The following is a 25,924-nucleotide window of genomic DNA, read 5'->3' as shown; positions in this document are numbered from 1 at the left end:
AAGTGGGAGCAGTGGTGAAATCAATTTTTTTTTTACTACCGGTTCTGTGGTGTGGCTTGGTGGGCGTGGCTTGGGGAAATATACTGCAAAATCTCCATTCCCACCCCACTCTAGGGGAAAGATACTGCAAAAACCTCATTCCCACCCCACTCCTGTGGGCCGCCTTGAGTCTTTGGAGAAAGGCGACATACAAGTTGAACAAATAAATAAATAAATGAATAAGAATAATGCAAAATCCCCATTCCCTCCCCACTCCTGGGGGAAGGATATTGCAAAATCTCCATTCCCACCCCACTCTGGGGCCAGCCAGTTCTCTGAACTACTCAAAATTTCCACTACCGGTTCTACAGAACCTGTCAGAACCTGCTGGATTTCACCCCTGGGTGGGAGGTACCACTTTTCATTTAAACGTATCAAGTGAAGGGGATCCATCTTTTCCCCTAACCGTTGCTTCTCTCTTTTAGTTGTTAAGAAGATTTTTTTTCTTTTTTCCTAGCTTTCAGTCAGACTATACTTCCTTTAAACATAGAAATATTCTATGGCCTGCAATCTGGAACAATGAAGAATAAATGTTGTTTTTTTCCGTTGTGAAATATTTTTGGAGATTGCTGCCATCCACTCTCAATTTACTCATCTTAAAATGAAAAACACCCACTTCCTTCAATCTGTTCTACGTTTCTAACCTTTGGATCAACCCCATTGCTATTCTTTGAATCTGTTCTACCGTCTGAATTGTTTAGTGTGGTATCCAGAACTGGGTGCAGTATTTTAGATGAAACCCTGGCCAATGCTGGCTTCTGTTTTCATTTTTGTTTCTCGCCGGAAGAGTCATAAATAATGTCTTAGCTTTAACTCCCACCTACTCTGAGACTCTTTTCCCGTTAGCTTCTCCCTGCCAAAAAATTCTACTTATCAATGCTCTCAATTTTCTTACTAACTGCTTTTGTAAAGGCCAGGGCACACGATTGATTAAAACCTTTCCTCCATCAATTTTCTGGCCTTTCCCTCCCCAACACCCCCACCCCACTCAACCCTTTGCACTGTTCTCCCATGTAATCCCAGACGTGCACCCGTTGAATTTTCTTCAAAAGTAATTTCCAAACTTGCTTGCGTAATAGCCCCAGTGGGCTGAGATTATTCTTTCGTCCAGCAGGGGGCAGTGCTGCATTCCTTCATGCAGTGGTGATCTGTCTACAAGCAGGATAGATCTCCCCAAACAGAACATAATTGAGCTACCATGCACACAGCCGCACGTACCCAGGGATACAAGTCTACTGGTGTGCCAATGAAACTTGCTCTGGTTGGCCTGAATATCCTTTGGCCTCGACTACCCCTCGGGTTCCCTATGACTCAGTGGAAAGGACACGGTGTTACTATAGGCACCCGAGATGCATTCCCAGCGACAGGCAAAACTGTCATTGTAAATGCTCTGCAGGAAAATGAGGTACGGATTGGATACGATAGAGCCAGGATGCAGCACTTCAGAATCTGTCTCCCCCTCCTCCCGCCCCCCACCCCCAAACCTGGCATCTGCCAGTTGCCTTCAACTCCCACGATGCCTAGAGAAGTTGAGATTCCCACAAATTGAAATCTGAAACATCTTGGATTGAATAAAAGGCGATATCCATTCTGTCTCTGAAGGCTCTTCCGGGTATAAAACACCCCGCAGCAGGGGTGAAATTTACTTACCTTCCCTACCGGTTCACCAATGTGTGCGCGCTGCACTCACGCGCACCGTCGTCTGTGCATGCACAAACCTTCTGTGCATGCGCAGAGACTTAAAATGTCACAAAAAAGCGACGTCATGACATCCGTGCGGGTGGGCGGAGCCTCCCGCAGCCGCCACTAGCAGTTTGCCCGAGCCGGATAGAACCGGTTGGATTTCACCCCTGCCCCACAGACAGATAACTAATAAAACCTGGAGGATGGTTACACCCTGAAACCTTTGGCTTGGTTTGATGAACGTTTTTGACAGGGAAGTTATTTAAAAAAAAAAAAAAAAACTTCAGAAAGGCAATCAGTCCTTCGCTGAAACAAGTGTACAGGTAGTCCTCAACTTACGACCACAATTGAGCCCAAAATTTATGTTGCTAAGTGAGACATTTGTTAAGTGAGTTTAGTCCCATTTCACGACTTTTTCTTGCCACCTTTGTTAAATGAATTGTTGCAGTTGTTAAATTAGTAACCTGGTTGTTAAGTGAACCTGGCTTCCCCCATTGACTTTGCTTTGCAGAAGGTCACAAAAGGAGATCTCATGACTGGCATGATGCAGCCGTCATAAATATGAGGCAGTTGCCCAGTTGCCTGAATTTTGATCATGTGACCACAGAGATGCTGAAACAGTTGTAAGTGTGAAAAATGGTTATATAACTCATTTTTTTAGGAATGGAATGGAATGGAGTAGAGTAGAATAGAGTGGAGTGGAGTGGAATGGAATGGAATGGAGTAGAGTAGAAATAGAATAGAATAGAATAGAATAGAATAGAATAGAATAGAATAGAATAGAATAGAATAGAATAGAATGAGCTGGAAGGGACCTTTGAGGTCTTCTAGTCCAACCCCCTGCTCAAGCAGGAGAATCTATACAATCTCAGACAAGTGACTGTCCAGTTCTCTTCTTAAAAACCTCCAGTGATGGAGCACCCACAACTTCTGAAGGCAAGATGTTCCACTGGTGCATTGTCCTTACTGTTAGGAAGTTCCTCCTTAATTCCAAGCAAATCCTTAATTTTCTTGCCATTGTAACTTCAAACGGTCACTAAACCAACTGTTGTAAGTTGAGGACTGCCTGTACTTAATTTTTGCATTTCTGCCACTTTATGCTGGTCTCAAACTTACAATTTTGCTGTGCATTTTGAGATGGAGATGGAAGAAGGAGGCAAGCCACCCACCCCTCCCCTTTCTCTCTGCACGTTTTTTTCATCATTTCCATTTCCCCATCCATCTTTCTTCTGTTTCCTTCTCACTACAAACTTATATAGTGCCTTAAAATGATTTACAACCTCGACTTAACATCCACAACACAGCATTTCTGCTGTTAAAGTGAGACATTTCTTCAATTTGGCCCATGTTACAACCTTTTTGGCCACAGTTGTGGAGTGAATAATAACCACAGTTGCGTTAAGTTAGTAACCAGGTTGTTAAGTGAATCTGGCTTCCCCATTGATTTTGCCTCCTCAGAAGTTCGCAAAAGGGGATCACGTGGCCTTGCGACACAGGAATGGTCATAAGTATGAACCAGTTGCCAAGCATCTGAATTTTGATCACATGATCATGGAGAATGCTACAAATGCTTAAGTGTGAAAAACGGTCATAAGTCACTTTTTTCAGTGCTGTTGTAACTTTGAACAGTCAGTAAATGAACTGTTGTAAATCGAGGACTACCTGTAGTGATGGATTAATAAGCAAGTTTTATTAGTGAGGGGGAGATCTGAATACCGTCTTGTTCAACCAGCAAGAACCCTGCAGCCTAACCCCTCGAGATGCACCAGGCAGTGGAAAACTTTCTGCACTTCCTTGAACACAAAACAATAGTTAAACTATGGCTATGATAAGATAAGATACTTGCATTTCCATTCTCTGCTTACAAATTGCTTATTAATTACTGGAAAGTATTTGTGTACTGCTTATTGGGTTTGAATTATAGTTTGAACTATAATTAAATATATAAAGCAAGGACCTTTGTCTATATTAAAATATACAAGGCCATGGCCTTGTATATGTCTGCTATAAAGTATCCAATGCCAACATCAATAAAACTCTTTTCTGGGTGCCTCTTAAATGTATGAAGTTTGATACAAGCTTTAGAAGAAGAATAAAATTCTAATGGCTGCAACTGAAGAAAAATCCTTCTTTCTGGTTGGTTGGTTGGTTGGTTGGTTGGTTCGTTGGTTGGTTGGTTGGTTGGTTGGTTATATGCTACCAAGTTGGGGGCAGATCTTAGGGACCACATAGATTTTCTCTATGATAATCTGTTCCTGTCCTGGTGTCCAACCTCAAATTGTTTGAAGCCAGGGGTGGTATTCACTTACCTTCGCTACCGGTTCGCAAATGTGAGCGCACCTGTGCCTCTGCGCAGAGGGTCAAAAACGGGATGTGATGAAGTCCGGGTGGGTGGGTGGAGCCTCCCGCAGCCGCCGCTACCGGTTCGCCCGAATTGGATAGAACCGGCTTCAACCACCACTGGTTGAAGCCATATTAATATACTACAATCATAAACTTAACCTGGTAGAAATTAGGGGAAGAGCAACACTTTTAGCAAGGTTGTTATACAGCAATGAATTTTAAAACAGTTATAGTTTCCAGTTGATGAATAAGAGCGTAGATCAGAGGTGGGCAATTAATTTTCCCAAGGGGCCATGTGAGAAACTGGAACTGTTAATGGAGGGCCAAACCAATAGGGCTGTGAAGGTGCATAGGCATGCATGCACATGCGAGCAAATTATATAGTGTAGTTGAGCAATGAGGTTACTATGACTTAAGCTGCGGCTAAACTATTTTGATGGAGAAATGGCTCTAGCTGGCCTACCAAAGCAAAAGAGTAAGAAAATATTCAGGATTAGTTCCTTGTATCCAAATTGGCTTTAGGTACACCAAGCAGCTGCTTACTTTTTCTTTGTAGTTGAAAGAAGGCACAAGTAAGCGTGAGGTGTGATGCGTAGTATAACAGAATAACAGAGTTGGAAGTAACCTTGGATGTCTTTTAGTCCAATCCCCTGCTCAGGCAGGAAACCCGATACCATTTCAGACAAACGGTTGTCCAATCTCTTCTTAAAAACTTCCAGTTTGGAGCATTCACAACTTCTGGAGGCAAGTGGTTCCACTGATTAATTATTCTAAATGTCATGACATTTCTTCTTAGTTCTAGGTTGGTTCTCTCCTTGATTAGTTTCCACCCATTGCTTCTTGTCCTACCCTCAGGTGCTTTGGAGAATAGGTTGATTCCTTCTTCTTTGTGGCAGCCCCTGAGATGTTGGAACACTGCTATCATGTCATTCTTCTTTTCATCACACTAGACATACAGTATCCAATCCCTGCAACCGTTCTTCATATGTTTTAGCCTCCAGTTCCCTAATCATCTTTTTTTCTCTTCTCTGCACTCTTTTTAGAGTCTCAACATCTTTTTTATATTGTGGCGACCAAAACTGGATGCAGTATTCCAAGTGTGGCCTTACCAAGTCATCACAGAGAGGTAGGGTTACATTTCTTGTTATTCTGTGCCGATTTATAGAATGTTAGCAAGCCCCACCCCACACCTTCCCTGGTTCCATAGTCAGAATTCTGAATGGGTTATGACCCATCCTGTAAAATTGTACTTTCCCCAAAAGTTTTGTCCCCAGCAGTCAGGAATCATATGCATCAGAATCAGCCACTTTGTGGAAGAACAAGAGAAAACGTTGCTCCTTTTCTATCAAGCATGTTTTTTTTTTTTTTGGTGGACTAGAAGCTTGCAGGTCTATTTTCAAAGCTGCCATAACATCTTGAACTCAAATAACGTATTTTAATTACAACTTTCTAGGGACTGAGATTCGCATTAGTTGCTCTCGAGTCGTTGTACCTTTTGGAAATGGTTAAAGTGGGAGTAACCAATATTGCATCTTCTTTTTTCCCCCCCTCCTACTAATATTTATAGACATCGGTTAATTGCCAATGGGGGACTCAAAGGGGTTTTTCACCAAGATTGGTTGTGCAACCTGGAAATTAACAGGCAGTGTCAACTTTGGGTGAAACCATTCAGAAATCTTCTCCAAAACAAAGTACAGGGAGGGTGAGGTGGTTCTTGAAATGGTGAGAAAGCAAAGCAAACCCAGCTTACCATGCCTTCCCCCCTCACTTCTGTGATAAGACTACAACTCCCATGGCCCCTTGAGTGGGAGGGAGCATGCTCAGCCTCTCGGCTCTGCTCCCCCTCCCTGCCTTTTCTCTCTCTCTCTCTCTCTCTCCCTCTCTCTCTTTCCTGCATTCTCCCACCCTGCCTTGCTGCATCAGCACCAACCTTTCTTCATCCTTAAGAGCACTGTTCTTTTCCCAGCTTGGCTGAGCCGGGAAGCCAAGTTTATCCATCACTGCAAGCCCCAGCAACCCTCCCCTCTCCCTTCTCCCCCTCCACCTCAAAGAAGAGGGGTCCTTCCCCACCGCCAGTGTCTGCCTGCCTGCCTGCCGTGCCCCAGGGTCCGTGGGGGAAGAAGAGCCCACTGACTACCCACAGGAATCGCAATGAAGGACCGCACTCAGGAGTTGAGAAGTGTAAGATGCAATTCCATTCCCCCCCCCCCACCTCATGCCTAGTGGGAGCAGGGTGGTGGGGTGGGTTTCTGGCTCTTATCTCCCCCCCTCCTCCCCGTACCAAGATGGAAATGGGGGGGGGGTGCTAGTATAGCTTCCAAGAGATGTCTCATCCCCTCCCCCAATACTCAAAAGGAATCCTCCCATTGAACCTTCCCTAAGAGTTGAGGATTTTGGGGAGAAGGGACCACTCGGTACCACTATGGTGAGGGGAAGGAGAAACAAACGCTCCGGGGAGTTCAACAGAAGCAGAAGTCTGCTTGGCATCTGTGGGTGAAGACAGATTTCCAGCAGAGGGGGGAGGGGAAGGGAAGACACGGCCTGGGGATGGGGGGGGGGATCATCTCGTAGGCAGCAGAGGGAAGGTAGCGAGCGGGTGGCATTTCTGCAGAGAGATCTCCAAAGGGAAGAACGTGGATCCTTGTATATAGATCCTCCAGAAAACATCCCCGGCTGCCTCTTTCTGCAGATCTGATTTCTTTTCTCGGAAGTCAGAGGGGCGAAGTAGCTCTTTTGAAAAAAAATGCCACTTCAAACCTATAAATGTCTTGCGGGGGGGGGGGTGGAGGGTTGGGGGGGAGGCAGTCCAAGGGTATACAGCTAATTTTTTTTTTTATAGGTCATGCCATGTCTCTCTCTCTCCTTCCTCCCCAAGGGAGGGGGATGGAATAGGAATGAGAAACCCTTCCCCCCCCCAGGAAGTCTGGGGAGGAAAATAACTTTCTCTTTCTTTGCCCCCCCTCCTCTACCCCCCCCCCACATCATCTTGCTGGGGAGAAGACTGAGGCATCCTCTGCTCCTCCCCCCTTCCTGCTCCCCCCAGGCTGAAGGTTGAATCCAATTGGCAGCGATAGGTGAGCTTCTTAAAGAGACTCTTTCGAAGTGGCTGGTCTCCATCCTGGTCCCTTCAAGTGCCATTTTCCGACTAGTGTGGCTGGAGGGCTCGTTGATACACCGGAAAGGACAGCCCTGCCCTCAGATTATGAGACCAACCTCGTCTATGTGAACACCCCCACCTCCCCCTACTGCCTTACCCTGCTTCCTCCCACCACCCGATCACCTATTTTCAGGTTGGCTGCAAGAGGATTGCAGTGTGCAATTTAAGGCAGAAGAAGATAGCTAGCAAATCCGTTGGCTTGGTTCTCTCTTCTGCCTCCAGCAGTGAGGGAGCAGATAGAGTGATTCCTCTGAGATATTGCAGTCTGGGTTTTAAAGTAATACAACCTGGGAGTTAAGGAAAGGAAAGGAAAGGAAAGGAAAGGAAAGGAAAGGAAAGGAAAGGAAAGGAAAGGAAAGGAAAGGAAAGGAAAGGAAAGGAAAGGAAAGGAAAGAAGGAAAGGAAAGGAAAGGAAAGGAAAGGAAAGGTGTGTGATCAGGGTGATTGAGAAGAATCTACTCTCTTCATTTGATCTCCCACTGAGACGGTTAGAGATCTGGGGGGAAAAATACAGCGGAACCTGTCCTTTCATTTGCTCTGTTCCCAACCCCTGAACATCAAAAGAAACTCTCCATCATCTGCTGCACCCCAAATTGAGATATTTTTGGTAGTGATATATTCTGATCTCCTTAAGCTCAGTTTAACTGTCTGGGGGGGGGGTTGTTTCTCATTTTCTTTCCTTTCCTTTTGTAATTTGAAAAAAATGTGGGGTTTTTTTTTGGTCTGGGGGAATGCGTGCGAAGAAGAGAGAATGTACATTTTTAACCGTCTCTGCAGATCTGTTTGCAGGAAATTTAGAATTTGGTATATTTCCCCCTCCATTATGTTTCTTTGCTTTTAAAAATCTATCTATTCCTCCCCCCCAAAAAAAAGGTAATTAGGAAGGTAAAGCCTCTTCCAAATATTTTGTTTTGTGTTTGGGGAGTAAGGGAGACTGTGTGGGTCGTCCCACTGAGTTAAGGTTTGAAAAAGTGAGAGAGAGAGAAAGAAAGGAAGGGACTGAATTGAATTGAGAAATAGTTCAGCTGCAACTCCTGTGGCATGATATTTTTTTCCCTTACCCACTCGGATGGGTCAAAATCTTTCCTCCACTTTGTTCCCCTTTTTACTTTTCCCTTCCCCTCCCCCACTCTAAATTTGTGCTAATCTCATGAGTGAAGGAGAGGGAGGCGCACACATCCATTCGTACAGCAGTCAGACAGACACCGAAAGAGATGTTTAATAATCACCGTGCCACATGCTTTTGTGTTCTGCAGAGGCAGGAGAGAGAGCACACTTTCCCACCCGCATTTCTTGTGTCTTGTTTAAACAATGGGGGGTAAAGGAAAAAGAAAGAAAAGAAAAGAAAGAAAGGAAAATTCAGGGCAGATGCTGCAACAATAAAAGAATCGTGGTGACTAATGGGTGTATGTGTGTGTGTGGAGAGTGGAGACACACACATATACACACATATCTTATGTACGACTCCTCCCTCTCCTTTATCCCGCTTCTTTATTCTGTTTAGATTACAAAAAAAAAAAATGTTGATGTGCGTGTAAAGGGCTCCAGTTCTAGGAATCTCTTTGGGGAGGGGTGGATGCTCTTCTGTGGGGCAACGGGGCACATGCCCCACTTCACATTAGCTGTGGGTAGCTAGAAGAGGAAGAGAAAAGCTGCCCTCCCTCCCTCCCCCCCCCCGCCCCATTCCTCAAATACATCTCTCTCTGTCTTTGCCAGCCAGTGAAGAATAGGTCCCTTTTGGCTGGGCGAGAGGAAATGGGAGATTTGCTTTATCGTTGGTGCATTGTGCGTTGTGCAGTGGGGAGGTGATGATGGAGGAGATGGGTTTTGCTGCAGGAGCCAAAGGCTTGTGTGCATGAGTGTGTGTGTGTGTGTATGTGTGTGTGTGTGTGTCTCCCTTCCATTCCACCCCCACCACCCTCCAACACTTCGTGTTAATACTGTTGGCAGTCAAATGCAGTGGGAGAGAAAGTATGCCAAAATACACAGAGACAGGAGACATGGGGAGTGGGAGAGAGGTTGCTCAAAGTGTGTGTATTGGCAAACAAGAGGATGCAATCTCCCGAGATCTTATGGTGGTGGGGCACGGGGCATTGGAAGTGTGGGGGTGAGGAGGAGATCCATAGCCTCCCCCCCTCAACCAGTCAGAGAGTTTGAGTTTGTAGAAGTCTGAATATTTTGAGACACTAGAAAGGTGCTTGCAGACTTCCTAGTTTTTTTTTAATTCCTCACTCTGCTCTTCGGATCCTCACAAGATGATAATGTTCCAAACAGAAGAAATTAGCTGGGTCTGCAAAGTTCTCCTTTCCCTAAAAGGACCCCAGTCTGTAAAATCCAACTTGACTTTTGTTTTTTTATTTTCCTTGTCTGCTTTGTTGCTGTACCAGAAAGTAGCAAGACAAGAGCTCTTAAATGCTTCTGAAAGACTTTCAACTTTGGGCTCTGTTATGTCTCTTAGGAAAAGTAAGCCCACAGAAATGGGGCAGCCACAGGTTTATTTTCATAGGTGCCCTTGCAGTGGGTCAGACGTGGCCCTGCTCTCCCTTCCCACCCTCCAGCAACCCCAGAAATGACTTTCTCTGCCACTGATTCCCTCGAGGCCAATAGAACAGAACACCACACGCAGTTCTCTGGGCCCAAGCTATTTATGGGTCCAAAGCTATTTGTTAACAATGTTCATGAGACCTTCTCCCCAAGGTGCACCATCTGCCTTGAATGAACACACCTGAGACAACCGCATTTGGGACCTGAAATGTGAGGAGCAAGCCCAGGGTGTGGGGGAGAATCAGGTGGCAGGTGAAGAACAAGATGAGGTGGGTTTTTTTTTGGGGGGGAAGGTCTTCAGGAAGGACTTGAAGGTGGGGTGTTAGTGTCTGATGTGGCACAAAGCTCACAGAGAAGGCAATGTGGAGGAAGGAGGCCAACTGGATGGGCTTGACTGGATGGGCTTGGGCGATGGAGAAGAATCTGAAGGGCGTGAGAAGACAGGTGGGAAAAGGTGGAGTTGAAGTCAAATGACATGTGCAATATGCATGCTTTTCTTCTCTTCGTAAATGGTTGTCTGTGGAGTTTTATTGTCATTTTCGATGCATACCATTCTCTTGTGGCTGGGAAAGCTCCTCGCTCAGAGGAACCGTCCAAATATAAACATCAGGCTCAGTAAAAAAACAAAAAAAAAACATTGCTATCCCAGCATCTGTAATAAATCCAGATGTATGACGATACTTTTAGATCAAACTAACGAAAGAGATTAGGGGTTTTGCCTTGGAACTGTCAGAAGCGCATGTGAGATTTTTCAGGAGGCCACAAAGTTGATGGGACTGCCAGCAAGACCGTGTTCTCAGCACCTTCCAAATCTCATTTGACAGGAATGCTCGGGGCAAGATCTTGGAGGTTAAAGGAAATATTTTCTTGGACACAAAGAGAGGAAGCCCTTGAGGCCTTAAGGAACAGACCTAACAATGAGAACTGAGCTTAGGAGCAAACAGATAGCCAGCACTGATTTAGACAGAGGAAATATGGGCTCCAACTGGCCACCTTCAGCCACTAATATGGTGGTAGACTTTTTTTTTTTTAAGCAACCCTGATGATATACCGGTAGTTTGGATGCACTCAGGTACGAATGGCATCTGACTTACTTGGCCACCAACTGCAGCTGGTGATGAGCAATCCAGGTCCCTCCCGTCTGTTTTGTTTCATATCCTACTTAATGGTTCCAAACATTTAGAATAAGTAGCTTGAAAGAGCCATGAGTATGACAAGAGAAAGCAAGAAGAGATTGGTATGGAATAAAAGATAGTGGCACCCAAAAGAAGGAATAGTTAAAATTGCAGCCATCTCTCTAGTTGACCAAGAGTTTTAGGTCAATCAGAATAGAGCTGGAAGGGACCTTTGAGATCTTCTAGTCCAACCCCCTGCTCAAGCAGGAGATACTATACCATTTCAGATAGGTGGTTGTCCAGTCTCTTCTTAAAAACCTCCAGTGATGGAGCACCCACAACTTCTGGAGGCAAGCTGTTCCACTGGTTAATTGTCCTCACTGTTAGGAAGTTTCTCCTTAATTCCTGGTTGCTTCTGTCCTTGATTAGTTTCCATCCATGATTTCTTGTCTTGCCTCCTGATGTTTTGGAAAATAAATTGTGGGTAAAATAAGTATTTAATTTTTAAATATAACAGATAACTTGTGGATGGACCATGGGTGTCTCGGAAGCAGTGATCGTTACTATATAAATACGATAACACAGCATTAAGATGGGGAAATAACAAGACACACACTTTGTCTCCTTCGTTCTTGTGGTTCATCCATCACTCCAAGCACGAGACGGACATTTTAATGAAATGTCTGTAACTTAGATCCGAAATGCAGTAATTCAAAATAAGCCCATCATCAGTCACTCCTCGAGAGTAGAGGAACTGGATAATTTTGTTCAGACTGCATTTTTAAGAGCAAGAAGCTTAACTGTAGGTCCTGGACATGTAGGTAGCTTAGGATCAGTCAAGTGGCATAGTTCTCTGGTGGGCCAGTTCCTTTTTCATAAAAGAATAGAGAAGTGCATACTTTAGGAGATAACTGTGTGCCATATTTAGAGCAGTTTAAAAATACTGCTGGGGGGGGGGGGAAAGGACAATAGAGTTATATCTGGACACAGGCTTACCTGACACCAGTTCCTATTATTGCATCCTTTCAGAGTTTGCCTTGTTAACCCTAAATAAATGCATTAAGATTGTACTGAAGAAAAAAACAACAACCCCACATGTTTAAGGTAAATTGAAATCCAATTAGTAAAGCAGGTTTTTCTAAGGGAACAACAGTATGCTTGCTCCAATTCTGAGTTTCTTTGAAGAGGGGAAATAACGAAGATCCAGCTGCTTTAAAAGGTAATTCAGGATGTCCTAGGGATATGCCTGATGGAATGGTTTCTCTAACGGTGGCCACGGGATGGGCTGTATGAAGACAGGAGATGAAGGGGCTACCTGTTGAGGCTACGTATTTTTCTCGCTGGGTAGGGAGAAGCAAATCAAAATGTCTGATCAAAGATTGCTGCATCAAGAATCTTTTTTATTGGTACAAAGAGGGAGATTGTACAAAAAGAAAGAAAGAAAGAGAAAATCTACAAGTGAGAATGTTACAAAGTTTTCTGTTTCCTTATTGTGGGACGTTTTCCTAATTCTTCAGGGACGAAAGAAACTAAGAAGAAAAGCAGAGAAGCATTGTCTCCTTTAGCATATCTGCCTGGTTTATAGGCCTCAGAAGCTCCCTCCCCAATTAAATCTTGTTTGGTTCTCTTTATCCATCAGAGCTTTGCAATGCATTTCACAAAATGCATTACCACCCCAGTGAAAGTCACTTCCTAGATTCCCCCATCAAAATACAATTTATCAGCAATTTGAAAAATACTCCTAGCCTGAAATTCCAAGCGATAATAGGTTTATAAAATGAATACGAGTAGCCCTCGATTTATGACCACAGTGGGCCCCAAAATTTATGTGGTTAAGTGAAACATTTATTAAGTGAGTTTTGCCCCATTTCACGACTGTTCTTGCCACAGTGGTTAAATAAATCCTTGCAGTTGATAAGTTAGCAACACAGTGCTAACTTATCGTTCAGTGAATCTGGCTTCCACGTTGATTTTGTTTGTCAGAAGGTCTCAGAAGGGGATCACATGACCTTGGGACACAGCAACGGTCATAAGTATGAGTCAGTTGCCACATGTTTTAATTTTGATCACATGATCGTCGGGATGCCACAAAGGTCATAAGTGTGAAAAATGGTCATAAGTCATTTTTTTCAGTGCCGTTGTAACTTTGAATGGTCACTAAATGAATTGTTGTAAGTCGCCAACTACCTGCAAATGGAATTTTTACTCACCATAGGTGACTGCCAGCTCAGTGGCTTTCCTGAGATTAAGCCAACTACTCCTGGGCTGTTTGGTTGTGACAAATATAGATTATAATTCAACATTAGGAGAATCATCCTATGTAAGCTTTGTGCTGTCATACCTCCCTTTCTTTTTTGTTTTTCTTTTGCCATAATCATGGGTAGAAGCCTGGAAATATTTGTATTCATCACCATCCAAAATGTGGTTAATGTAACTATCATTTGTGGGGAAAACTTTCTGAGATGTTAGCTTGTTCTGAAGAGCCACTTTAGGGATCAGGCGTGATTTTAAAACAGTTAAAATGGAGTAAAGTTTCTCATCTTAATGGGCCTGTCTTGGAAAATGGAAGAAGCTGACTTTGGTCTATGAGGCATATTTTGTTTTGTTTTTGTCAACAGGCTAACCAATGGTAAAATACTAGATAGAAACCAAGATGATGGAACGGGTAGTATGAAAGATGTAAAATAAGAACTGGAGACAGGCAACGTAGTTAACAAAAATAAAATAAAAAATGCAAGAAGAGTTTGTCCTGTGAGAAAAATCAATGGAGGTAGTCCTCGACTTACGACCACAATTGATTCCAACATTTCAACTGTTAAGTGAGACTTTTGTTAAGTGAATTTCCCCCCCGTTTTACAACCTTTCTTGCCTCAGTCGTTCAGTAAATCCCTGCAGTTGATAATTTAGTAGCCCGGTTGTTAAGTGAATCGAATTTCCCCACTGATTTTGCTTGTTAAAGGTCGCAAAAGGGCATCAGATGATCTTGGGACTAAAAACCAACTGTTGTAAGTCAAGGATTACCTGTACTAAAAAAAAAAAAACTGTGGGTCTCATTTCTGACAGAATTGACATCTGATTTTAACGCTTTTTTTTACCACGAAATGTTTACTTAAACCAAAGTGGTGCAAGGCGGGGCAGGCCAAGGACACACAAAAACCTAGTGTGTTTGCGGGAATTCTTCAGCGCTGTTCTGAAGTGGGCAGTTATCTTAGTTGTGTTAAAAAAACAAAAGAACAGTTGATTCTTTTTGGTACAGATTCAAGACTTGGCCCAATTCAAGACTTGTGCTTTTAGAATTTGGCTAGTTAAAAGATAAAGAGTCCTTTGCTTCCGATTCTGCAAGACGGCTGCTGTTTGGGGTGGGGTGGGGGGAGAAAAACAGCTGGGGTGGGGGGGAGGTTCAGTGGTATAACCCAGATGCTGTTAAATGCAGCTTCTCGGAAACGTGTTTCATGAAGTCCCAGCCTTTATAGCTCACCTGTTGCCCATGATGAAAGTTAGGCTGCATCTGCAGACCTTTGCCTGAGAATGCTAATCGTCTAGGTGTTTGATCCGATTTTTGAGTCACTGACTTCAGCAAGATTGCTGCATCATGTGCCTTTTGTGCAATAGTGCACAAATGTTTGATCATCGTTGGCTCAAAAATCTGGGAAGAGTTACCAGGGTGATTGGAGAGCAGGGGGATGTGGCCTGCAGCTTGCCATCTGGCCATCCCTGCTTGAGAAATGGCAGGGTCCTTCATGAGGAGCATTGTCATCAGGCCTTTGTCAAACTGTAAACCAAGCAAAGAAAATCCCCCCCCTCCCCCTTCCAGGAAGAATTCTTGGGCTGAAAGCCCGATTTTATTGCACATGAATCTGCTAGGAAGTCCTGGTCTCTGTGTCACTGATCTAAGGCGACTTCTATAGGCCAATGTCACATTGTCGCCATGACTTTGCTGTCATCCTTGGTAATATGCCGAATTCCATCACCGGCATTGTTTTGGAAAACCTCTTGGCTTCTAATCCTTTGTCCTTAAAGCAGAATGCCACAACCTAACACAACCTAATCTTTCATTCACGCAGCCACTGACCACACTGGTTGGGAGCCTTGGTCTCAGGGTATCTAAAGGAGCTGCCTTAAGGTTTAACACTTGCCTCAGTCCTCCGTAAGGGAAAAGTGTCTTCGCTTCACAAACGCGTGCATATTTTTGCAAATGCCAAAAGCTGTGCCCGGTATCACATGACCTAGCAGAAATGAAGAATATAAGCAAGGATACGATCCAAATAAGGGCAAGAAGAAAGTTATATTTGGGGGAGAAGTAGCAGTCTCATGGTTATGGCTATTTATAGCCCTATTTTCTTTCTTTCACTCTACCTAAATGCACGCAACAGTGTTTGGTTGTACCTAGAACAAGCCAATCTTTGCTCGTGAACACCGATATTTTTTCTCTCTCTAAGGAGTTATCTCCTCTGTTAATAAACCCAGTGTCTTTGTAAATACATTTCAAAATCTCGGTTCAGCAACCCCTTTGGATTATCATGAGATTTGCTTAACTATGAAGCAGTGAAGCTTTTCCAGGGGGAGGTATAATTTTAACCGGAGCTTCCAGTATTAACTGGAAGCATTTTTTTCAAAAAAGAAAAGAAAATGTGTGATTCACTGTCATCTTTCCCTATTTCTGTGAATGTCTGAACGTCCCCTGAATTCCTGCTCATGGGAAAATAATAAAAGCTTAGTGATCCCTGAAAGACTAACAAATGAATACTAAAAATGAATAATATGTACCATGCTAGGGGTTGTGTTCAGTTGTTTAGATGCCCCAGCCCTCTCTGGTTTTGCAGCAACACACTGGTGGCCAATCTTAGAATTATTATTTTTTTCCATTTGGCAAATGAACTTTCTAGCCCTTCAGAAAACATCCTTCCAGTCTCTCTAGCCCTCTGTCTTTTTAACTCCATGTCAACAATTCTGTTCTGACCTAGGCTTCCTGAGACAGTAAAAAGCACACAATTAATCCCAAAAACCCTCTTTTTATTTCAATGACTGTGAATTCTGTTCATTCACAGCCTGTAATGAGTCACAAATAGTTTGTAAAGAGTCTGACAGAAGTCTCACAGTCCTTTGGGATAAGGCTGATAAGCACCCACCTTTATCTCACTTGACACGCTGCCAAAGACCTAATTGGCAATTAGCTTTGCAAGGCCACACAGAGCATAGAGTCAAAACAGAGCTTCAAAATTTAAAGCTACCAAAACGAACAAAGTTGCTTCCTTCAAAGGCTCATGAGCCTTTGCTCCTCCTTTATGTCTTATGGGCAAGGCCAATCATCTCTAAGCCCTACTCCCGAGTTGTCCCTTTTGTCTTAACTGTTCTTGCCTTCTGGCAGCTCTACACATGCGCGCACTGGGAACAGGCTCCCCCTGTTTCTCTGCCTCGCTGATATCCAACTCTGGAGGCTCCGGAGGCACCACATAACTCCCAGATGGTCCTGGCTGCCTCTCTGCCTCTGATGCAGAGCCCTCATCCAAGCCTTCACCAGACACCAGGACTGGCCCATGTTCCTCCCCAACCTCCTCACTGTCCGACACTGCTGCCAGCTCTGCAGGCCGCTGGCGGACCACAACAAATTCTTCCAAACTTGATTCAGGCCCTCAGATAATGGCAGTCTGTTTTGTAAGCAAATGCAATGTGTCATGGTACTAGGGCAGTTGAGTGTAAACTACATGTAGGGCCATGTTGTACTCAGGAAAGTTGGGGGACTACAAACTAAGGAATGAATATGGACCTGTCAACTGTCAGAGAAATTATGTGTCCTGAGCAAAGGGTGATGAATTGTAATGCTAAATTAAGATTGCACTCTAGTTTTTGTCTGAGGCTTTTTTTTTTTTTAATCTTTCCATTCTTTGGGAAACTGAACATCTTTTATTCTAGGGCTGGTCAGCCCATTGAGGCCCAAATCCCTTTTCAACAGATCCCAGGGCCCTGTGAATCGTTGTTCGTTTATTCCACTGAGTTTCAGCAGCATAGTTTTTCAGCTTGCTGATTTATTTATTTATTACTAAAAAAAAAAAAGCAAGCTAGATGAATTAACCCTGTCTTTCCAGCGAGGTCATTTAGCATCACCAAGGCATCTACCGTTTGGTGGCCAACAAGGAGCCACCGCCAGAGAGATGGGCGATAGAAATAAAGAAGCTCAAACAACAGATGTGGACACTTGGCATGGACTCTTGGCTAGCCAAATAAATTATGCAATGAAGGACATTTGCATAATTTATGCAGATGGTGCAATTGAACATACTCCTTCGTGGAAACCTTGGCTTGCATAGCTCCTTGCCAATGCCGTCGGTAGGAGGTTATTTTTTGCTTCTTTCTTTCTCTCATCCCCGGAGTCCTTCCGCTATCTTTTTAGATCCCTTTAAGGTGGCATCTTTCCATCCTTCAGCAACGATGACAGCCCCAAGTCCTTCAAGACAAGTCCAACAACATTTTAAGAAAAGACAGGGGTGTATACACTGCCACCTTCCATCACGCGCTTCCCCCATCTAATTTTAGTGGATAACATTGGATCAATAACTGTTTCATGTTATTGTTTCTCTGTTTTGACGGCTAGTCCAAGCTAGTTTCTTCAATTCCAAAGAGAGAGGCTGTGTGTGTAGGATTACTTCTCACTCCTCACTCCCTTAAAAATAAAATACCTTTTTTAAAAAAAGAAATGAAGCTTTGGCTATTGTTCGATGGAGGAAGTTAGAAGAGTGAAGGCACCCATGGTGGCATTTCAGATATAATTGCTCCTCTGTTTCTTCACCTCCTTCCCATCCTTACGAAGGAGGCACAGGCACCCAAAATGAATATTATATATTTGAAAGGAAGGAAGAAAGAGGAAGGGAAAGAATAGATAAATGTCCTTACTCTCCCCCCCAAAACCCCACCCTGTGCTTCAGTCTTTCCATTATAATAAACTTGTTTGTTTATTTATTGGCAACTTCCATTTCAATATTGTGACTTGGGGAGGCTCGCAAGGATTAAAAACATTATTGCAAACAATTCCAACAAGAATAAAAATGGCCCGTTGGGAGGGAAGTGAGGGATAAATTAAAACAACAAATTAACACAGTCAAGTCAATACACCCTACTCAATGCGCAATCATGGGCAGAGGTAAAATCCTGGCACAGAGTCCGAGAAATGAGTCAGGTGTTGGAAGGACGGCAGGATCGGGGCTCCCTGGATTTCAAGGACAGTGTTGCTCCAGAGGGCAGATGCAGGCTTCTGGGTCCCACAGGATGGCATTCCTTCATAGATGGGAACAGCAGCCTGCTAAGCTTGTTGGTTCCTGTAAGGCTTGTTGTATGGGATTCTCTAAATATTGCCTAGTTTCTGTGCACAACAATGTGAGGCAGGAAGTAGTTTTTTTTGTGGATACAGTATAGAGGGTGTTGGGGGGGAAAGCTACCACCAACAATCTGGCCAGAGAACTCATCTCGTAATTATGCATGGGTTGTGATAGTTGAAAGCAGGGTGTGCAGCTTTGAGATTTGTGGACTTCCACTCCCATGATTGGCTGGGGATTTCTGGGAGTGGAAGTCCACGAGTCTTAAAGTTGCCAAGGTTGCACACATAAAGTAAATCCCTTCTGCTTAAAAGCCTGTCCGCTGCGATTTTTCCTCAATACCCCATCACCATCATTCCTGGCATTTTAGGGAACTTGGTGCAAAAAAATAATAATTTTGTCCTTGCCTCTGTAATCTTGGACATTAATCCTTTTAGCCCTGGTTTACAATATATGTCCTCCCGCCATACCCCTTCACATCCCCTGCCTTTCCTGGAACAAATTTTCTCATCTCCAATTAGGTTCAAAAATAATATGCAGAGCAAATGTTCTTAAAACGCAATTGTTTTATTTTGCTGGAGGAAAGCTTGACCTTTGGCGTGAATCTTCTCCCACCCGCCAACCCTGCACAGCAGTCTCTTTGCTCCGTTGATTAAAATCTTGAAATTGCCTCAGCGGGAAGTTCTCCTTTGCCCGGCTGTTTGAAAGGAACGGCCACTGAGCAAGGATGTGCGGTGGAGACCTTCCCCGTGGCACCCTCATCGTCACCAGCCTAAGGTGTCTGAGGTGAGCTTACTCTTCGGCACCGGTCTCGTCTCGGATTGGAGGATGTCGAGATGTATTTAGAATTAAGATGCCCCAAAAGAGAATTTTGAATTTTGTGTGGTAGGTTGTTGAGGGCAGAGATAAATTGGCAGATGTGCAAATGTGCCATACATGGTCAAATCTGGAAAGGGAACCCATGCTCGGGGGCTGTCTGTTTGTGTGGGGAGAAGAGATATTTTAGTTGGCTGTCTGAGCTGTAGCTGTTATGCTGTAGAAGCAGATAGATTTTATATAACCATGATAGCTTAGCCACTGTATGCTTTGGACAATAGAGCTAGCTAGAGAGGCAGAATTATATAAAATGGTCTTTCCTACCTTGCATATTTTGAAGAATCTCAGTTTTTGCAGAAGGACCTGCTTCTAATCTGTTTCTCGAGATAACAGGGAAACGGGGTGACCTAATGTAATAAGCTATCGTAACCCTTGTCCTTGGTTTTCCGAAAACGTTTCCTGCAGCCTAAAAATTAATGAACTGGAACCGAGAGCAACCACAGACAGAGATATTTTATATATCAAGTCAGATTATTGAGCTCTTTCTCCCAAGGTTGTCGTAGGCCTTTGTTGTCTAGGACAAGTTTCTAATCGATAGCCACAGGGGTTAAACCGGCAACTTCTCTGCAGAATAACGTTGCAATGTCTGAACTGCAAGTTTGTTCTCTGAAATTCTAATAAACACAGAAGGTATACAATCTGAGCCCAACTACGTTAGACCACGTGGCTCTAGATGTGGGAATGGAGGGCAGGAATGGGAAACGAACCCCAAGAAATGTGAAATGGAGCGAAAGAAGGAAAGGCACACCCAGTGTGTCACTCATCTCTCTCTCTGCTGAGTGGCTGTTGCTGCCCTTTGTGTATCTGGCCTGATGGCTGGGATTGTGACTTCCAGACCAAATTAGAGTTGAAAAGAAATTAAACATAATTTTGAGAAATATCCATTTATCTGCAGATGCTGATATGATGCGGATAGATTGTTTGATAGGGATATGGATTTAAATAAAGAGCATGCTATCTAAACACCGTTAAGTCTAATTCATTAATTAGCAACTAATTGTCTTAGCTCTTCCAATTTCTTCCCCGATACACACAGACGTGTGCGCTCACGCACAGAACCTGGGAATTGTAATTTGGTGCTGGGGATCCTCATTATAGATCCTTAGCACCTCCCCTTGAAGCAGGACTCCCCGGAGAGGGAGGATGAGTATTAAACCCATTTGTTGAAATATGTCTATGAGGTTAAATCTACAGAATGAATGCATGCCTTCTTCTGCCAGATGACTTAAAATAAATGTCATTTGAGCAGCCACATATAGTGTTTTTTTTTCTTGTTGTTTGAGAGGTCTTCTCCAGATTTTGCAGCTTGTGACCATGGGCAACAATCCATTGTTGGATTTAGAAGAAAACAAGTGGAAAGGGGTACGGCAAATATCCTGCAAAAATGATTTGAATTGTCCATTATAAATCCAGAAATCTGGGCCACCAGAGTGATTGATGGTTGTATTCACAACAGGACATTTGCACATTGGTTGCCTTCCTGCATTAGATTAGAAACCAGGAGATAGGGAATTCTAGCTCTGCTCCAGGCATGAAAGTTGGCTGAGTGACTTTGGGCTAGTCACTCTCTTTCAGCCCAACCTACCTCACAGAGTTGCTGTTGTGGAGAAAATAGGAGGAGAAAGGTATGAGCTATATTTGCTACTTAAACGTAATGAAGGCTGGTGTTTTGTTTTTTTTTAAATCTAAAAACTAGTCCAAATCTAGTCAATTTTCTGGATGTGTACAATAAACAGAACTATAGATGAACAGATTGAGGTGGGATTGCACGACATGTTTTGACACAGAAAATAAAGATTAACATTACCAAGCTTAATATTTACTGCTAAACCATTCAAATCTTTGAATGCATTTTGCAAGATCTCCGAACTAGCTCTTTTATCAAGACTTATGTGGCCTTTCTCCTTCGCTTTAGCAAACATAAGCAAAGCTTTGTCTTAATATAAATTCATCACTATCTCTTGTTTCCACTTGAACGTGGTGACCATTTTTGTTGGAATCTGTGAATATGATAAAAAAAAAAAATAGCAGAGACTTGTAGCACCTTATAAATTAACACATTTATTATGACAAGTTTCATGAACCACCCAGCATGTCAACTGTTAGGGACACCATGCATGGAACTACTCATTTTTCTGTTACGATCCTGTTAAGAGAATAGTCAGTGGGAAATATTTTAATATTTTCTTATAATCCACAAAGAAAACATCCATTTTTCTCCCTTCCTTGGGAGATTTAATATGTAACGCTTCCTCTTCCTCTTTAGAAAAAAGTTTGGGGGCAAAAAATAGTTTTCTTTTTATAGTGATTGGCTTGATTATTATTTTCTTAATTTGTTGGCATTTTGATCATAGGACTACCAGATCTGGATGGAAACATCCAAACAACGAGCAAAGAGTTAAAATGAGTTTTCTATAGATTTTGAGGCTGGGAAATAGCAACTCCACTCAATTCTATCAAGAAATAATAGAATAACAGAGTTGGAAGGGACCTTGGATGTCTTCTAGTCCAACCCCCTGCTTAGGCAGGAAACCCTACACCACTTCAGACAAATGGTTATCCAACATCTTCTTAAAAGCTTCCAGCATTGGAGCATTCACAACTTCTGGAGACAAGTTGTTCCACTAATTAATTGTTCTTCCTGTCAGGAAATTTCTCCTTAATTCTAAATTGCTTCTCTCCTTGATTAGTTTCCACCCATTGCTTCTTATCCTGCCCTCAGGTGCTTTGGAGAATAGCTTGACTCCCTCTTCTTTGTAGCAGCCCCTGAGATATTGGAACACTGCTATCATATCACCCCTAGTCCTGCTTCTCATTAAACTAAACATACCCAATTCCTGCAACTGTTGTTTATGTTTTATCCTCCCATCCCTTAATCATCTTTGTTGCTCTTCTCCTCACTCTTTCTAGAGCCTCAACATCTTTTTTATATCATAGCGACCAGAACTAGATGCAATAATTCAAGTGTGGTCTTACCAAGGCATTATAAACTGGCATTAACATGTCATGTGATCTTGATTCTATCCCTCTATTAATGCAGGCTAGGATTGCATTGGCTTTTTTGGCAGCTGCAGCACACTCCCGGCTCAAATTTAAGTGATTATCCACTAGGACTCCCAAGATCCCTCTTGCAATTACTGCTATTGAGCTAAGCTGCAGCTACTCTATACGTGTGCATTTGATTTTTCTTGCAGGATCCAATCTGGGTCGATCACCAGGACCAGAGGTTCTGTCTTCTGAGCTTTCGGACTCGTGCTAGAGCCCATCTTTAGGGAACTTCTCTCTAGCAGCTTGAGAGAAGTTTCCTGAAGATGGGCCCAGCACGAGTCCAAAAGCTCGGAAGACTAAACCTCTGGTCCCGGTGATCGATCCAAATTGGATTCTTCAACATTATCCTGGGACACATATATTTGCCTTTATTCGCCTTCGTTCTTCATTTTTCTTGCCTAAATATAAAATCTTATTTTTCTCTACATTGAATTTCATTTTGTTAGATAGGGCCCAGTGTTCAAGTCTGTCAAGATCCTTCTGTATCATGAGCCTATCTGAATAGTAGATTTTGGCTCTCTCCCTTCCCTCCCTTTTCTCATTTGTTTTGTTTTGTTTTGTTTTGTTTTGTTTTGTTTTGTTTTGTTTTATTTTATTTTATTTTATTTTATTTTATTTTATTTTATTTTATTTTATTTTATTTTATTTTATTTTATTTTATTTTATTTTATTCCATTCCATTCCATTCCATTCCATTCCATTCCATTCCATTCCATTTCTATAGCTGCCCAACTCAACCAAGTTTTCCTGGGTGTCTTAACCATTCAATTGCAAGCCCATTATTTATTGCCAGCATCTCTCTGTTTGGGTCTGTCTGCATGTTGCCTATTGTGCAGTTTCAAAGACTGAACCGATACATAATAATTGTGTACAGGAAAGGATGAATTCAGGGCTAGGCTCTATGCCTAACGTGTGTGGAATTAAGGTGGTGATGCCAACTTCCAACAGCCTTCTCTAACCAGGTGCTGCTAGAAGTCCATGTTGGGCTTCAGTGCCTATAATTCCTATTATGGCAATTAGAGAAGGCGAGTTTCAACATACCTGCAGCATAAGAAACAGGATGGCGAACACTCTCCTACACATTTGTTTGTTTTTCTACTATTCTGAATGACAGGATGCCTAGACTGGATTTGCAGAATCAGTGCCCTTCTGGGTGTCTGGATAAATCGATGGATGGATGGATGGTAAGGCTTTAGAAGAAGCTCTCATCAACATCCTTATAAAACCTTCTCTACGGTCCACATGCTATCTGGATGCTTTCTAGCAAGTTTGCTAAAACAATTCCCAAATGCTCAACTCCAGGCCCACCTTACAAAGACTTTACCTTCAGCCTCAAACTGTTTGCAGCCTCTTGCTACAGCCAGGCGGGGTGTGAGTCATATGTTCCAGTGTGGCTTTTTCAACAGCATAATGGCTATTCAGTGACCACTACAAGTGACTAAGACTCAGCAAGGTTACAGAAATGTTCAGATGATTTTTATTGTGTGGTTTTGTTTTGAGTCACCTAGTTCACCAATGTCTCATGAAATAGCAAGAGATCTCCCAGGTCTGCTAGACATGTAGGTCTGTCCCAGCCCTTGCAGCCCTTTTAACGCAAGAAAGCACGGACCGAACTTTGGAGTTTCTGAATGACGTCGGTTCCAAAAGGACAATGGAATTCCAACATATTTTTAGCACATCTGTTTATTCTGAGCCTCAAATATACGATGGAAGGAAGACATACAGTACAGTAGGTAACAAATGGAAATCAGTTAAAGCCTTCACATGCTCTAAATGGCAAAATAATAGTACTAAAGTCTGCCAATATGTTCAGACAGATTCCTCTATCCAGATGTCTCTTTAATTTGAAATCTGATTCTCTTCCTTTTTCTTCTGTCCACCAAGTACCCCTTCAATAGCTCTTTGCTTTCCAGACATCCTTTGGTGGTAGCTTAAGTTCATATTCTCACATTTTTCTATCGGGAGAAAGTTTTTATTGGAAGGGAAAGTAGATAATTTGTACATAAATACATAGCTATAGAAACATATAGTATAGCTGTATTTTTTTAAATAACCCTGTAATCCCTTGCTTTGCAGTGGGTAGAGAGACTGAGTGGAGTTGGGCATTTGCTGGCCTGATGCCCTTCCTGACACCTATCCAGAGTTCGCAGCGATATATTTTCTCTTTATATGCCCTGATAGAGAAGCATTTGTCACTGCCAAGAATTGAACTCTCAACCTTCCAAGTGGGAAGTGAGAGTCTTCACCTCTAAGCCACCACACCCCTCATAGTGGATATAGTTATAGCTATAACTATAGATAGATATAGATATTTTAAAATATTGGAACAGGCATTCTTCCCTCAGTGGTCTTTCACAGAAAAATATGATGAGTAGAACTTTACCTTGAAAAATGTAGGGTTCCATTTTTCTATACAAAGATTTATATAAAGATCTATTCTATATAAATCGGTTTGTGTATAGTAACATGATAAGGATGATATCCATTCAGTCAAGTCTGACTCTTGGTGATTGTACGGGCCAGATCTCTCCACATCTTCCAATCTTACACTACTTCTTGGAATTTTTCTATGCTCTGGATAGTAACATATATTTACAATCATATTATAACTAAATTATATATAATGTAAAATAATTTTTCTATGTAAATCTCAAGGACTCTGAGTTGCAATTGATTCAATTGGTAGATTATTAATCAACTCAAGCTTTGATCGCAACTTACTCTCAGTTCAGTTTGTCAATGACTGCAAATTTTAATTGATCAACCTATGATTTAAGGGCATCAGCTCTTAGAGTTTCTTAGCTGTAGAAAGGAATGCAGCTGCGAGCTTTGAAAACAGTATTTTTTCTCTTAACAAGTTGTAACTTTTGCCTAAGCTGGCAATAATATTGGGTTTGTGGTGATACAGGTTGGTGGCAATCAGCCGATCGGTTTCAATTTCTTCAAATTGGATTTAAAGTGATGATTGACACCATAGACATGATTTTTATTGAACAAAAGTGCAAATTGCAGGCTCTGAATGTATATAGGTGTAAAGTGGCTACTATTTTGTGTATGCAAAACCAAGAGAAAGAAACAATTCATGTAACTAGACTTGTCAAAATACCAATAGACAATTAGTTTTGTCTTTTATCATCCTGCCCTAATTTGGCATTGTGCAGTTTCTATTAGAGAGAAAAAAAATCCAGTCAAAGCTACAAGAAGTATTTTCATTTGCACTGTCTGTCCTTAAAGGAGTAAATATTCTTTTTGGCTGAAGTGCAAATGATAAATGTTTTAATTAAATATCCAAATAACCACCCACCTGGCTACCTACATAGAGTACAGCCCGCCTTCCTGTCTGTATACTAATAGCAACCTCTTGTTCCTTCTGTATCCAAACAGCATCCTCCACTCAGCACACCTGGGGAGAAGCATCCCAAGATTTTAAAAAGTACATCAACCTTGGGGGTGGGGGTGGAGGGACCCTAACTACTGTGGGCCTTTGCTTCCCTTGCCTACAATACCTCTCTGAAATCCACTCTGAAGTCCATTGACGACTGGCTGAGAAACCAGGAAGGGTTAAAGGTGTCAGGTTGGGGCATTACAGAATGGGGGTGGAGTGTTTAAATTGATTATTTTATTAGAAGAGAATATATTTAAGTACGTTTTTCATTTGGATATCACTTCTGGTTTCTGTGCTTGTGAGGGAAAAAAAATGAAGCTTTGACTTTGGTTTTGTCAATTAGATTTGTCATTATAGAAATGGCTAGTTACAGTATATACTAATGTTTAAAAGCAAAAAGTTAAGGCTGGAGTGTTTTTAACTT

General features: G+C 42.5%; 1 protein-coding gene across 3 annotated transcripts in view; it reads left to right on the top strand.

Moving 5' to 3' along the window:
* The first annotated feature begins 5,114 nt into the window (after positions 1–5,114).
* Positions 5,115–25,924, top strand: part of STX1B (syntaxin 1B) — a 111,557-nt gene continuing 90,747 nt past the window's right edge. For 2 of the 3 annotated variants that reach the window (XM_034419836.3, XM_034419837.3), the window contains exon 1: positions 5,959–6,246. In XM_034419836.3, coding sequence (XP_034275727.2) covers positions 6,217–6,246 — 30 coding nt within the window. In that variant the 5' untranslated portion in view covers positions 5,959–6,216. Of the gene's footprint in view, positions 5,192–5,958; positions 6,247–25,924 lie in introns of those variants that run through there. The other variant, XM_087893853.1, reaches the window with a different exon arrangement.

Source organism: Pantherophis guttatus, chromosome 4 (genome assembly GCF_059756535.1).
Source record: "Pantherophis guttatus breed Tessera chromosome 4, ASM5975653v1, whole genome shotgun sequence".
NCBI lineage: Eukaryota > Metazoa > Chordata > Lepidosauria > Squamata > Colubridae > Pantherophis > Pantherophis guttatus.
Note: the sequence above shows the minus strand (reverse complement) of the source record. Positions and strands in the feature narration are given on the sequence as shown.